The 13,926-nt window shown below is 43.1% G+C and overlaps 2 protein-coding genes across 3 annotated transcripts; both read right to left on the bottom strand.

The window, feature by feature from the left end:
* Positions 1-689: 689 nt before the first annotated feature.
* On the bottom strand, positions 690-1,846 carry LOC143006172 (fatty acid-binding protein, brain-like). The gene is made up of 4 exons (XM_076157510.1): positions 1,694-1,846; positions 1,349-1,521; positions 1,136-1,237; positions 690-980 (listed from the first exon to the last, which is right to left on the bottom strand). Exons 1-4 carry the CDS (start codon positions 1,764-1,766, stop codon positions 930-932), a joined length of 399 nt encoding a protein of 132 aa, XP_076013625.1. The 5' UTR covers positions 1,767-1,846; the 3' UTR covers positions 690-929.
* A 720-nt stretch (positions 1,847-2,566) lies between these two features.
* usp40 (ubiquitin specific peptidase 40) lies at positions 2,567-13,865 on the bottom strand. Of its 2 annotated transcripts, none has more exons than XM_076157555.1 (31): positions 13,218-13,865; positions 12,746-12,813; positions 11,801-11,914; positions 10,286-10,450; positions 10,028-10,174; positions 9,777-9,920; positions 9,474-9,602; positions 9,255-9,371; positions 9,024-9,131; positions 8,737-8,922; positions 8,472-8,610; positions 8,267-8,348; positions 7,987-8,158; positions 7,798-7,882; positions 7,634-7,704; positions 7,102-7,511; positions 6,877-7,024; positions 6,701-6,761; positions 6,233-6,286; positions 5,906-5,994; positions 5,638-5,724; positions 5,506-5,542; positions 5,214-5,278; positions 4,847-4,921; positions 4,531-4,770; positions 4,230-4,348; positions 4,060-4,125; positions 3,752-3,962; positions 3,553-3,648; positions 3,375-3,469; positions 2,567-3,288 (listed from the first exon to the last, which is right to left on the bottom strand). In XM_076157555.1, the coding sequence occupies exons 1-31, from the start codon at positions 13,411-13,413 to the stop codon at positions 3,189-3,191; spliced, it is 3,876 nt and encodes a 1,291-aa protein (XP_076013670.1). In that variant the 5' UTR covers positions 13,414-13,865; the 3' UTR covers positions 2,567-3,188. The 2 variants fall into 2 exon arrangements, with proteins under 2 accessions (XP_076013670.1, XP_076013672.1); XM_076157557.1 differs by having other exon boundaries at positions 8,472-8,607.
* Between the last annotated feature and the right edge of the window lie 61 nt (positions 13,866-13,926).

Below are 13,926 nucleotides of genomic sequence, written 5' to 3'. Positions count from 1 at the left end.
GAAGAAAGATTTGGAAAGGTTTGTATTCGATTAGGGAGGGACTGAAATCTTCCACTCCAGCTGCATCACTTGTGTCGTAGGCTATTTAAATGCAGCCAGCGACTTGGCAGCGCGTGTTAGAATGAGAAGAACGGACGCTTGTAGTCCTGTCCAGCAGGGTACACACACACACACACACACACACACACAACACACACAGTGACGCTTAGGCTTTAAGCAGCTGGAAAGAAGCGTTACATTCTTTCCTCATCCAAAAACATCTTAAGAACACCTGACAATTTGTATCTTATATGGCTGACGGACATTATGTCATAATGTGTGTCACTTCATTGATTCAACGTGCCCCATCCACAGTGCCCTTTGTCCTTGTGTCATGCCAGCACACTCATTCAATCAGGGGTTGGTCAACACCATCGAATGATGCTTCTACGTAATGACACCACAATTTAAACCGGATTATCCCGAGGGCGTGTGACACCATCCCTAACCCCCACTCCCCGCACCCCCACCATCAGGAGGTTACTAAAGGCTGTTGAATGGCTACACTGGCTGCTGCTTTGGTCCACACTATCATCAAGCAGCTGTCACCTGGAGCTGACCCATCACAGGGACGCCATTATTCTCTCTGGGTTCATGTTTGAAAAAGAGTCCTCTGTTCAACACAAACGCCATTTAGAAAGTTTATTCAAACAGTTTATTTTTTTCCTTCTTTCAAATGTGACACAGGAAGGCTCACTGCAAAACAATTTAGATCATTCAAAATAGCACTTTCTTAAAAAAAAAGATATTTGCCAAAATATTTATCGAAAGTTGATCATCAGGTGCAAATCACTGAATACAGAAAGAACAATTGAAAAAATAGTAAGAAAAAACACCTTGTTGATGGTTTGCAGTGCTAGAATGATTTGCTCACTCAGATTTGGGGGGAGTTAGGCCTTCTCATATGTACGTACAGCTTCCACGCCCGCAAAAGTTACAGTCTGAGAGAGAGAAATGGAGACAGTCCATGTTACATTAATGGCACGTTGAATACGGCACTACATGTCTAGAGAGCATCTACTTTAGGTAAAATGTGTGTTGTAGATTCTAATTAATACATATATGCTCATTTAGGACTTTATGACACTTCACTCACCATCACCATCTTTCCATCCTTGATTTCTCTGACAAACTTGGTCTCCTTCCCATCCCACCTCTGCACTTGCACAAACTTGCCTCCCTCCATGGTGAAGGTCGACTGCAAACAGAGGCCACAATTGATTTTTCATAAATCAATCAGATTTAAATTCATGCTGCACTATCCATAACAGGCTTCTGAGTGGATTTAGAGCAGTGGTACCCAACTTACTTTGACTTGTCGGTCATCGGGTGTGGTCTCCTCAAACTCCTCTCCTAGTTTGGAGGAGATCTCAGTGTTCCTGAAGGTGCTCAGGGTTTTCACCACCACTTTGTCCCCCTCCTGACCGATCACAACCGTTGGCTTGGTGACATTACCCACCTGCCTCGTGGCAAAACCAACACCTGCCATGAAAATAATAAAGACCCTAATTAACAGCAAAAGTTAACAACACATTAATAAAAAGTGAAGTTTTGGTGGAGATGCACTAAGAAGCACTGATACAATAGACAACATTGCTCCTGCATGTAAAATTTGTAAAATCAGTACTGATTACGAAATTAAACTTGAGCTCACCCAGTGCCTTCATGTATTCATCAAAGTTCTGGCTGTCCACCAGTTTCCATGTAGCGCAGAAAGCATCAACCATTTTTGCTATATGATGATGTTATTGTTCCAGTTTAATATATGTGACAGCTCGTCTCTCCGTGTGTGCAGTAATCCACCGAGTCAGGCTGCCACATTAATACCGCAGGGGGAGGGCGGGACTACAGAAACAGCAGAGTGCAATCTGATTGGCTGTCCCAGACGCTTTCTAAATGCTGATTGGACATCCGGGTGGCGAGAAAATACGATTGTTTGGAATGTAATTGGTAAATAATTACCGTCAAGGACGTGCAAGAGATGACGGCTACTTCTAGAACGTCCTTAAAATCAAGGCTCTGACCACAATGACCACAATTCATTCTTTATGTATATATTATCTCGAATAAACTATTCAAGAATTGATAAAAGTAGTGAGAGAAAGTGAATGGATGCTTCTTCGCTAAATAACCAAACATAGGAGGAAAATGTAATAAAACAATTACAATATTTATCCATTTACCCTTTATCCTGATCTCAATCTTCAAAAACTCAAATTTTGCTCGGTTTTGTTTACTGTTTTGGTTATTTCTAATGAAGAAAAACTAAAAATAATATCTTGGCTCTGTGTGCATTGCGTCACATGGGTTCAAGCCTGGTCGTTGAAGGAGAATAATGTACAGCAGAGAACGTTGACATTAAAGCAAACTAAAAACCTACCCTTAAATCTAAATTATAATTGAAGTTGTATTTATTAACAAAATTAGTTATTGCTTTGTGTGTGGAAGGGGTGGTGTTATTTTACACTGAACCACTTTGTGTTACATTTTGTTTGTATAAGTGCTGTAACAATAAAATCCAATCTGATCGATCGATCAACCTAGTCATGAAGCTTGTTTATTAATTGGGTATATAGAAAATGGCAGTCACTAATATCCCTATCAAACAAAAATGAACCTGCAAATGGATGCCTACTATAGAGGTCTGTCACACTGGAAAACAAAGCCAACATGTTAAAGCTGCTGACTACTGGTATAAATTCCTCACCCTGAACATTATAGGTTACGAACAGAAAATGATACAAAACAAATATTTCATAAAGTTCATTATGCAATTGCCAGCACTGACAGTATTGAGTTATAAATAAGAGGAATATATGGTTTTGGTTGTTGCAGTTTTGAGAACTTGTACAATCACAAACAAGATAAGAAATGAGGAACCTCTTGGTGTCACATCTGTTAATTGTGCAGCGACATGAAGATTACACTCAGTTATGAGAGCAGCAAACTTAATTCAATGACACATGATAAGAGATGAGGATTATGGTTTAGAATTCAGTGAGTCTGAAAGATTTGAGAAGAACTACAGTTTGTGAGTATGATTTTTTTGGCACAGTCTTGAGTGGATTGTCCTGTCGTGGCATCTCACGTCATGAGTGCGTGTGGTTTAAAGATCGTTTCGATCTGTGTGGGCAGCCAAGAAGACGGGGCTATCTGAAGACTCCAACATTGATTGACAGCGCCACCTCTGGTTTCCTGGTCTTGGCTGACCCAGACTTCTTCTGATCATCAGAACCTGCACCCAGCTCTCTAAAAACAAAAAACAGAGAAAATCTTACCAAAGGAAGCACTTATTTTCCATTCCTGCATAATCTATCAGAGAAAAGCAATCTCACCCTTTCCTGCGCTGCTCTGCCTGTTCTCTGAGCCTCTGCTGGCCCTGCTCATCCTCCTGGGTGCTGAAGTCTCTATTGTTGTCAATCAAGAGGTTCTACACAGACCAAACAGTCAATGATTCACAGACAACGCAAAGGACAGATCGTAAAACATGAAAAAGCCCGTTTCCTCCATTACCTTGATTCCAATTGTGTCACCATCTTTGAGGTGAAATGGTGCTCCCAAAAGTGATTCTGTCCTTTTCTTCTTTTTCCTTTTGGAAACCTGCTGGTTCTGAAAGTAAAACACAGAATTATCCATTAGGTACATTTTACACACAGTTTAACATGGCTGGCCACCCCAAACAGGGACATCATCTCCAAACTTCCTTTCCTACCCAGTTAGAGATTTCTTCCCAGTTGTGTTTGTCTGGCTGGCATTTAGCCAACAGCAGTGAGTCAGCGCAGAGGCCGTAACGAGCAGCCAGGCAAGTGCGCAGGGAGCGAGGGGAAGAATCTCGGGACGCATCCCAAACCAGCTCTTCTGATGGGTAATAACACCTCTCCCCTGGCACTCCCATCTTCACATACAGCAACACCTGCTTAGGACTACGAAACAAAGGACACATATGAAAATAAGTTAGTAAGTGGTCAAATGCGATGTTGAGGCATTTCTCTTAACATGTTGAGACACTATAAACATTACCCAAGATCTTCTTCTTTCAGCAGCTGCTCCACACAGAGGCCTGTGCCACTGGTTAGTTTCAATTTCCTATGTGGAAGACAGACAGTAGGGGTCATGGAAAGGAGTAATGGCTGGTGAAATTGGTATGTTTATGTGATTGAATCAACCAAGTGAGAGAATAGCGTTTAAACCTGAGTGTGAGTTCTTGTCCTTTGAGGACACGAGTCAGGCGTTGTCCCTCCAACTGCCACACACGCAAGAATGCAGACATGGGCACACACACATTCTGAAGAGCGGGTAATGTCAGCACCTGATGCAGATACGGATAAGCATGACTAGAAGGATCAGAGTGCATCAACATCACCAGAGTCGTACACTATGTGTTGCCTGAAAGGAGCGGTTCCCTTTATAATCATTTATCATCGACTTTCAAAGATGATTGTAAAGACGATTATCTCACAATTTAGTTCACACACAACCCACATATATTACCTGAGTCTTGAGATCGTCCAGTGTGGCCTCATCTGCAATCTCCACTGCTCCCACACTCCTCAGCTCTGCCATGGTGCCATGAGACAGAAGAAGTGACTGGTGTGTTTCACCTTCAGTCGCAACCTCCAGAGTCTGCTCTTTTACGCAACAATTAGGGGTGTGATTACAATCAGCCTGCATGAAAGCTGCAGAGTCGTTTCGGGGATCCAGATACAGCCACACGGATAATTTAAGGTAACCCTGAGAGAGAAAGAGACGTGTGTTGTTACAAAAAAGATGCTACAGGATCAGAATCTATAGCCAAACAAACAAGAACCTTTGGAGGCAGTTGTCCTTCTGTGAGCACTAATGTCTCTCCATGACTTATCTTCAGCTCTGACAGCAAAGCGTCCTGAGGATACAAACAAACAACTGTTAGCAAGTAATTGGATATTGATCAAAAAGAATTGAATGACACAGCTGTGCTGCATTGGCCATGGGTTTGGACAAAGAAAGGCTTCACTTGTAACTGGTGATCAGTTCAAAAGCTTTCTTTCCTTTTTCACTAAATATATAAATATTTCATCCCAGCACTGATCCTCACAGTTAAAGGTGAATAAACAGATTAAAAAACCAGGAGTACATGGAGAAAGAGGAAGGCAGAGAGACATATGGTGGCTGTAGACCCTGTAATCGCCCCTCACCTCATCCATTAGTGGCTCTCCCACCTCCTCACACCAGTCCAGCCTCCTCAAGTGCCAACTGTTGCCTACAAAAACACATTGATAATGATACAACCACAAATTTGCTTTTCCACGAGCACCATCTAGAGAGGGGAGGCCTAGAGGATCTCATTTTATGTCCCGAATGAACTACATATAACTAACCAACAGAAGAAAAGATCCTTGACCGTAATGCTGCTTAATGCAATCTACCGACTATTGAAGTTGTACACAATGGAAAACGTACTCAACAAAACACCAACAGGTATTTTACCTTCAAGTCCGACAGCATGCAGCATTGCGTCCATACACTGCAAATGCAACAAAATAATAAACAGCATATTCATACGTATGCATGATTTCACAGCTACACATAGCTTGTACAAGGCAACATCTTTATCCCCACCTCTTTCACTGAACAAGTCTTCTCCACAATTATGTCCATCTCCAGGCCACCAGAGGGCGCTGTGCCCACACAGAAGTGCAGGAATAGCTGGAAATCAGTCAGTCAAACATAAATTAACCTTCAAAGCATCCACCTAGTGTTTTCTAAAAAGCAGAAGCCTCGACTATAGACGAATAACACAAATCAAAAGCGTAGGTCGACTTTCCTGGAATCTGAATGTTAAACGTGCACAGCTGTAAGTACAAAGGATTTATTGAAGTTTTCACACCTGCGATGCCTTGGGTGCATTTCCAGGACAGAGAGTCAGTGTGGTCATGAGCCGCACTCCTGCATCCCGAACACTCAGCTCCTCACACACTGCCGAATAAATAAGGAAACCAAGACAACACAAGGACACTTAGGAAAGGTTGTGGTTTGACTTCAAAACGTCAAACGATTATAAGATGAAAGGTTACAAGCAGGAGAGTAGCTATTAAACATGTAACATTTAGACCTAAATCATTTTTAGCCTCATATTTTGTCTTAGTGGAGGGGATTTCCAGCACTTAGTTATGTGGGCCATTAAAATCCCCTCTGGTAACAACTGACAGCATACCTGGGGGGAGGAGTTTCCCTGTGTAGTCCACCTGTCTCAAACAGTATTCGGCACCTAGACAGAGGGAGCAGATTCCAGAATACACACTTAAGCGTTGATGCAAAAATCCAAACAGGAACAGATCTTTACAACAGGATCGATATTTGCAAAAGTGCATATTCGCTTTAGACACCATTTAATTGACCAGTATCTGCAATTTTGAGGCAGGTCGAACTCTATGAACTCTTATGGACTAACATGATCATCAGTTAGTATGGTTTTGAATTTAATGGGCATTTGAACGACAATATTTTGCAAAATAGTAGCAAAATGTACCTTACACAACTAATAGAAGGCATTTTAACATATTGCAGTTTACGTATAATTGGGATTTGAGTGTTGTTGTTTAGAAAGAAAGCTATGTCAGATATTAACATTGGACTATTGGCCCGGTGGATATTCAACATTACATAACATGGATCATCTTGCCTTGGAGCTGCTCCTGTAGCTGCAGTTCCTCTATGGCTCTCCGTTTCACCTCACATAGCAGCTGGTGGAACGAACATACAGGCAACCACAGGTTTTTCAAAAGCGTAACGCAACGTTGAAATAATGAGAAGGGAGGAGAAAGTGACGACATGCAAAAAGAGCAGAGCACAGCTGACCATATTTCCTGAGGCAGGAACCTTTGTTTTCCTCCTCTCGTCCTCTTTCCCCTCCTCTACTCCTCCTTCGGGTCGAAACTCCACCAGGAGCCAGCGGCAATCCGACGGCGTGGTTACACTGACCACATCTCCATTACGTGTGAACACACTGAAGAAAACGGGGAATGTATTAAAACACACAAATACAGATGATGGACAATATAGTCATGATGAACGAGGACACACCTGCTATCAAACGAGTGCGGCTCCAGCACCAGCAGAGCGTCTCCATCTTTCAGTGACAGCTCCTTCAACGTACGCTGCAGGTCCTCGGGTGGGAACACTCTCCATCCACTTGCTCCTCCACCCTCTCCTTCCTTTTGCTCGTCTTTCTTTCCTCCTGCTTGTGCCTGACACAGCAGACTTTCTTTGGGCTCCCCCAGTGCCTCCATCACCTCCACAAGAGTTGCACCGCCCGCAAACCCTCGCGCCTCCTTTTTAAGGCCGGGCTCTCCATTTTCCAACCCACTACTGGCCCCGACGCCATCCACCCCATTCTCCAGCTCCGGTACATCGTCTTCCCCCAAAAACGGTCGGACAACAGTCAGCAGCACTGGCTCCCACTCTGCTCCGATTAGGAGAGACGCACCGGACACCTGAGGAAGTCAAAAGGAGCAGGACGGAAGTCAGCTGCACCTCAAAAAAAGTGATTCAAAGGAATAAAAGTCACTTTAGAAATACAGCACATGCAGTAGATTTGGCTGGATTTTTTTGTTACCTCTCTGCCATTCCACACAAACAGGTCGCTTTTCGTGTAGATGCCTGCATTGTACAGCGACACACCGTCATCTGCAAAGAGAAACCCGAGCACAATGCACTTACAAGAATGTAGAAGTCACTAAATTCCATCTACGAGTTAGAGTCTTTTGCTCAGTGTCTAACCTGTCAGAGTTTTGTAGAGGTGGAGACCTGCTGGAAGACTCTTGGCCACGGTGAGAGCCATGTCACCTTCCCAAGATTCCTGCATCTGTCGTGAAAAATCCAAATACACGCTCAGACACAGAGGTCATGTCCAGCATCCTCAAGCTCTACAAATACAACAAGAACCAGCGTTGTTGGCATTGCAGTGACCTGGTAGATGGCTAATCGCAGGTCTCCCACGGTCTTCCTGCCGTCGAAGCTGAGGGTGGTGCTCCCATTCGGCTCTTTGCTCACTTGTTGCAAGGCTCCATTTTCTAAGCGATATGAAGGCGCAAGGTGCAGATGCAGCTCCACTGTATTATTGCAGGCTTCAAACTTCTCACTGTAACAGGAACCAAATTTGCACATGAATAGTTTATAAACCTACATATCAAATGTAAATAAGATAATTGAATGAGTTTGTGTAAATGAGTGCGTTGGTTTTTTGTACCGATTCTGCTGCAGTTTGCAGTCCTCCTCCTGAACCATTTGGACGAGATGAGGAGGAACTTTATACAGAGGATTGTTCAGGGCTGCACATACACATGACAAACATTCTCTTAATAGATCCGTACGTACTGACATGTGGATACTTACACTGCATGTTATTTTCATCTTTTCCCCACCATACATGCATTACACAGTGTGTCCATTACCTTCAGCGGGCCTCTGCAGCTGTTTTTTTCTGTAGAACAGCATGTAGGCACTTTCTTTGCCCTGGAATTGCTTCTCTATGTCAGACTCCCTGATGGAGGTCACCGTGGAGTCATTAAGGTCAAACCAGTGACTCCCCTGCTGACAGACAGGAAGATACAGCAGGTTAAACAGAACCTAAAACAATAACAAGGCATCCACCATGAAACAAGAATTCCTTTTTAAATTGTAAAACTTAGGATTGCTGCTGAATGTGCCCATCTGTACCTCAGGTTCTGGGTCAGGCTCCAGGTCTAGTCCTGGATTTTGTCCAGTAGCTCCTGAAAGACCATCGTTAGTGGCCAGCTCTGCAGGGCCGGGAGGCTCGGCCATGGGGCTTGGTGGGTTTGCTTTCAATGCCACCTTGGTGCCATTGCATACCAGCATGAAAACATCATTGTGGGACTGTAAGAACTGCATGAGAAAATGTCAAATCAAGAATTAGAGACAACCTGACATTGTTTACAAAAGTACACACGAGTGCAGAAGAAAATGAAGCATCTAACCAGACATACCTTGCCTATGGGGCCATAATATTTCCTGAACTTTTTGCTCCAGGATGATCCGATTTTACTCATGAGCTTCTGGCCCAGCTGGTCCAACAGGACACTCTTAGACGGCTCCTAGTGAATAGAAAATGAACGACTAATCAGTTACACAACTTTATAAACACAGCTCATACAAAAACACATGCACTGCATTTAATTGAAACATAGACAGAGACACTACAATTGGTGATGTTATACCTGAGCAATAATAGCGGTGAGAACAGACAAAGGGTCATCTTGTTGCAGCACTGGCTCACACTCACTGGGCTCCTTAACCTCCTTGACTTTCTTCTCTGTCTTAGGTTTGCAGTTCTCCTGAAAATGAGAGCACAGGGGGTTGCCCGGCTTAATGATCAGTAATTCTAATGTAATGTCCGAACGCAAGTCTTTGCTCCTGATTGCTTTTTTCTTTCTTACCTGTGGTTCCCATTGGCCGAGCTGGTCAATGTCTCTGATGTACACATGGTAATGACCACCGTAGCAGCCTCCTTTATGGATAATGACAGAAAAAAGCTCATAGGTATGATCAGAGTCTTCTCCATCAGTCTGTAAGGGGAGACAGTATAATAGTTAACTCATCAAATCAGTTACTGTGACAAAGGCTTTATAGGTGGACACCAAGAAAATTAACCAGTCAACAGAACCATTTAATATGTTTTAATGTGCTTTTCCAAAAAAACAAAAATAGGTGAATTCACAATGTTAATTTCTACCAAGTACCTGTTCACAAAATGGCCGTAGGTTGATGGTGAGAGGGAAGATGTAGCGTCCTGTCTCCTTGTATCGCTCACATTTGTTAAAGTCGAAGCTGAATCTCAGCAAAGACATTGTGATGAATGGGGGGAGTTTTCTCATCTTGGCAGACTAAATAATGGCAAAGTGAGGAAGGGATAAAAGGTCAGGCAGGACAGGGAGAGTGATGTTAACAAGCTGAAAGTTCTTTTCAGTTCAGTTAAAGTGTTATGACTGACCTTGGCAGCAGTGACCAACCTGTCACACTGTGCACAGCGGTACAGGTTGTTGCCCTCAAACAGCTCTTCCTCCACAAACATGTTCCACAAAGCCTCTTCAAGGCTGGACACTCCACATACACACACTGTCAAGTCCAGGAAATCTTCCTAAAGAAAATGCACAAACATGTAACAGTACGATATCAGTACAGAAATGCTGCAAAGAGAAGCTAAATCAGAATGGATTGAAACGTCATGAGCCCTGCGCACTGAACACACCTGTCTTTGACTGATATTGCCACACTCCTTGCAGACGATGCTGTTCACGATGATCCCATGGTACAGGCGATGGATTAATGTACTACCAGTAGTGCCCACAAGAGAGTGCTCCAACGCACTGAATAAAATCCTGTTCAGCTCCTGAACATCATGTTGATTTGTCCCCTAACAAAGCATAAGAAAAAGGTTCAATTCTGGTTAACAAGGACATTGCCACTCTTTAGTTCATGCCTGACATGTACACAGAGACTTTGCTGTATTTTCTGATGACATTTATTCGGACAAATTAATTTTCTCCCCACCTGCAGCTAATGCTGTACTAGAAGGAACATTTGCACTCCGATGTTGAATAGAATCACATCACATATGTACAGTTTTGTCCTAGACAAGATGATTATGCATTATAATGTCCTGTGGCTCCGCTCATTTACTTCTGTGTGCTCTTATCTGCTCTCCCACGCCATCTGTTTACTCTGCTTGTATGTGCACTGCGGCTGGATTGTCTCCAGACTAAATAAATTCCAAACGCATTGCAGGCCAGACCAACATCAAGTCTGACTCACCTATAGACCCAGTTCCCACTTTATTGGGTACAGTAATACACTATTAGGCCGTCTAATGCAATAAATCATATCTTAGCAAGGCATATGATGTTCCAAGATCCTCTTTGTTTATGTAATGTTGCCTTGGATTATATCATACACCCTTCGGGCAGTTTTCTCTTTTGGCATTACACACGTAGAATTATAGCAGCTCCTTATAAACGGTGTTTGCTAAGCCCTCCTCATTACCTTCAATGAAAACTTTTACGCTGCTGGCTCCCTTTCCCCTGGAGAAGGCTGTGCAGAGCTGGACGCGACAAAGGTGAAGGGAAGCTCATGTTGAGGATTCCGCATTTCAGCAGGAAGATCATTTGACCTCTTACATCTTAATTCAGGTCCTTATAGCTCTGTGGGTCCCTGATATGAGCCAGTGCAAACTTCAAATACATCTCTGTCCCTGCACAACTGACAAGTTGCACATCCTTCTATCATCTAAGGAATCAGATGTCATACTGCCACTACTATAATTGTGACATCATGAATAATGTTCCATTCGTGTCTCCCACTACTAAAATTTGGCAATACAAACAAATACAAATGTAGCCTAATCAAATGGCGGACGCATGAACATACACACACACACACTCTCTCCAAATAATAGGATTTCGGGTGGTTACACACTCGAAAGGAGCAGGTCATTACAACTTCACCATTACGCAGTACAAAACATTACCTCATACATTATCAGAGAGAAATCACTTCTGACAAAGTATAAGTTAAAAAAACAATTAACACTATAGCTCAACAAAGACTTACTGTAAGTTGCTGTATTGGATTGCATGACCTCATAAAATGGACAACGGAGTGTATATCCCGGCATGACTGGACGATAAATCAATCAATAATGCAACTTGAGCATCTCTTCTGTTCTACCTCTTTCTGCCTCTCACTGTGAAAAACAACAGAGTCTGACCTCACTGCTGTTCCAGCCAAAACTGTCGGTGAGGCCGGCAGTGGAGGCGCTCTGCTGGTCCACCAGGAGAAGATGGGCAAAGAGCCTCTGGAGTTCCAATGGAATCACTCTGACCTGAGGAGGACAGCAACAGCATTGATTACATCTTGATTACAGACATGGGATGATTGAAATGTTCTGAGCCTGAAACATAAGGAAGAGGGTATTTTGAGGATGTGAGAGCCCTGAGGAAGATGGGAATGAGCATTAAAACATATGAGGGTTGATTGATAAGTTCTGATAAAATATTAATTCATTTATTATTATTTAATAATGTTTAGGTTGATGATGCCACTGTTGTCTATGTACGTTTTAAAAGCAACCACCAGGAAACCACAGTAGCATCAGGAAGACAGGAAGAGGGGGGATTCTTGGATGCCAGAATTCACTGTAGAGCACCCGGAAATGTCATGACATCATTGTTGCAACTCTGTGAGCATGGGGATATCAGTGTTGTAGTTTTGCTTAGTTTGATGATGCCACTGTCTTCTATTTAAGCATGTGTTCAGTGAATCTACTACTGTAACATCAGGAAGGCAGGAAGGAGATGTGGTGGGCTCATCAATGAAAGGCTGAAGGAGGACGAGGGGGCCCACTTGATCACCCCAACCACTGTCTGCCACAACTAACATCAAGTATGTGCTTGCACAATAGATAAACACTTTATTGAATCTATGTACAAATGAGATAACTTGTGTTCTCTGCACATTAATGTTGAGCTAAGTGTAAACAATGGCAAACCATAAACACATACATCGACTGTTATCATGATTAATATGAATGTTTCAGGCATTGAACTATTATAACTTCCACCCCACTCACTTCTCATGTCCTAGAATCAGAGCTCATCAATCAACTTGTTCTTTCCGGTCATGATTCAGCTGACCGACACTCCCAAGCACTTACTTTGGCCCCTGGCTTGTCTTTATCTTCAAGACATCCCAATTCTTCTGGACCCAAATTGAACAGCTCTTCTGCACACATAACAATAATAATAATGTGAAATCACAGCACCACAATGATCTATATGCAATCTTAAAATCTAACTAATTCTTTATATAATTCTCATTTATGCATGCTAGTCAACTCTAAACTAAACTCTGTTATGGTCTAAATTTTACTAGTGTGTGTGTGTGTGTGTGTGTGTGTGTGTGTGTGTGTGTGTGTGTGTGTGTGTGTGTGTCTGTCTGTCTGTCTGTGTCTGACAACATTAGAGGAGCAGCTTTATCCCAAGAATGTCATTACCCACTATGATCCTGTTATTCTGTACAGATGACAGATAAACCTTAAACACTACTTCGACTACAATTGCATCTATGTCTTTGTTTTTATCTCCATCTACTGTCATCTTGGACCCTGTGTTGTCTCGGACCCTCACCTCTGAGCTCCGGGGTGAACAGGAGGGTCTGCAACAGGGAGTTCAGGTAGCAGGTGCCCCCCTGGTTCTTGATGCCGCACAGATTGCTCTTCCCCCGGCTCGGAGGTGGCTCGTCTCCCCTCTTCGCGCCTCCTCCACCGGACGAACAGGAGGGGAAACCTTCCTGCTCAGCTTCCTCAAAAAGATTCCCAAACATACCTCCGCCTCTGTGACTTTTTAACTCCCGTTTTCTTTCGAACTTCTTCGCCTTGTTAGCACTACTCCGCTTTGTCCTCTTGCTATCTCATCTTGGTCTTGCCAAGTTCTCTGTTGACAATGGCCGGACTGACTCTGAAGTAAGAAGACTTCACAGGGCTGAACATAGCGAACTTTTACTGGACGTGAATGAGTTTGAACCCGGACCGTCTTCGGTCTAGTTCAGCGAAAATGAAACTCTATAGGTAGCTTGGAATAACCGACTGGAAAGACGTTAACGAAATACTGCCGTCGGTTTTATCCAAGCTTCTGCTTTTAATATATTCTTTATGCGATATTAACTCGCACAGAATCCGTTTCTGCTTCTGTCTCGCTTAAAGCTTGCAGCAAATGTAACATAAATAAAAATACCGTCGGTACACAGTAAGCAGCCATGTTTCTTCTTGACAGGAACGAGCAAGGTGCATTCTGGTACTTGTAGTGCCACGCGCGGTTCCCGGTGAGATTGAAGTGT

This window comes from Genypterus blacodes, unplaced genomic scaffold, assembly GCF_046128005.1.
Source record: "Genypterus blacodes isolate CSIRO-AG114 ecotype Tasmania unplaced genomic scaffold, CSIRO-AGI_Gbla_v1 ptg000073l_1, whole genome shotgun sequence".
NCBI classification, from domain to species: domain Eukaryota; kingdom Metazoa; phylum Chordata; class Actinopteri; order Ophidiiformes; family Ophidiidae; genus Genypterus; species Genypterus blacodes.
Note: the sequence above shows the minus strand (reverse complement) of the source record. Positions and strands in the feature narration are given on the sequence as shown.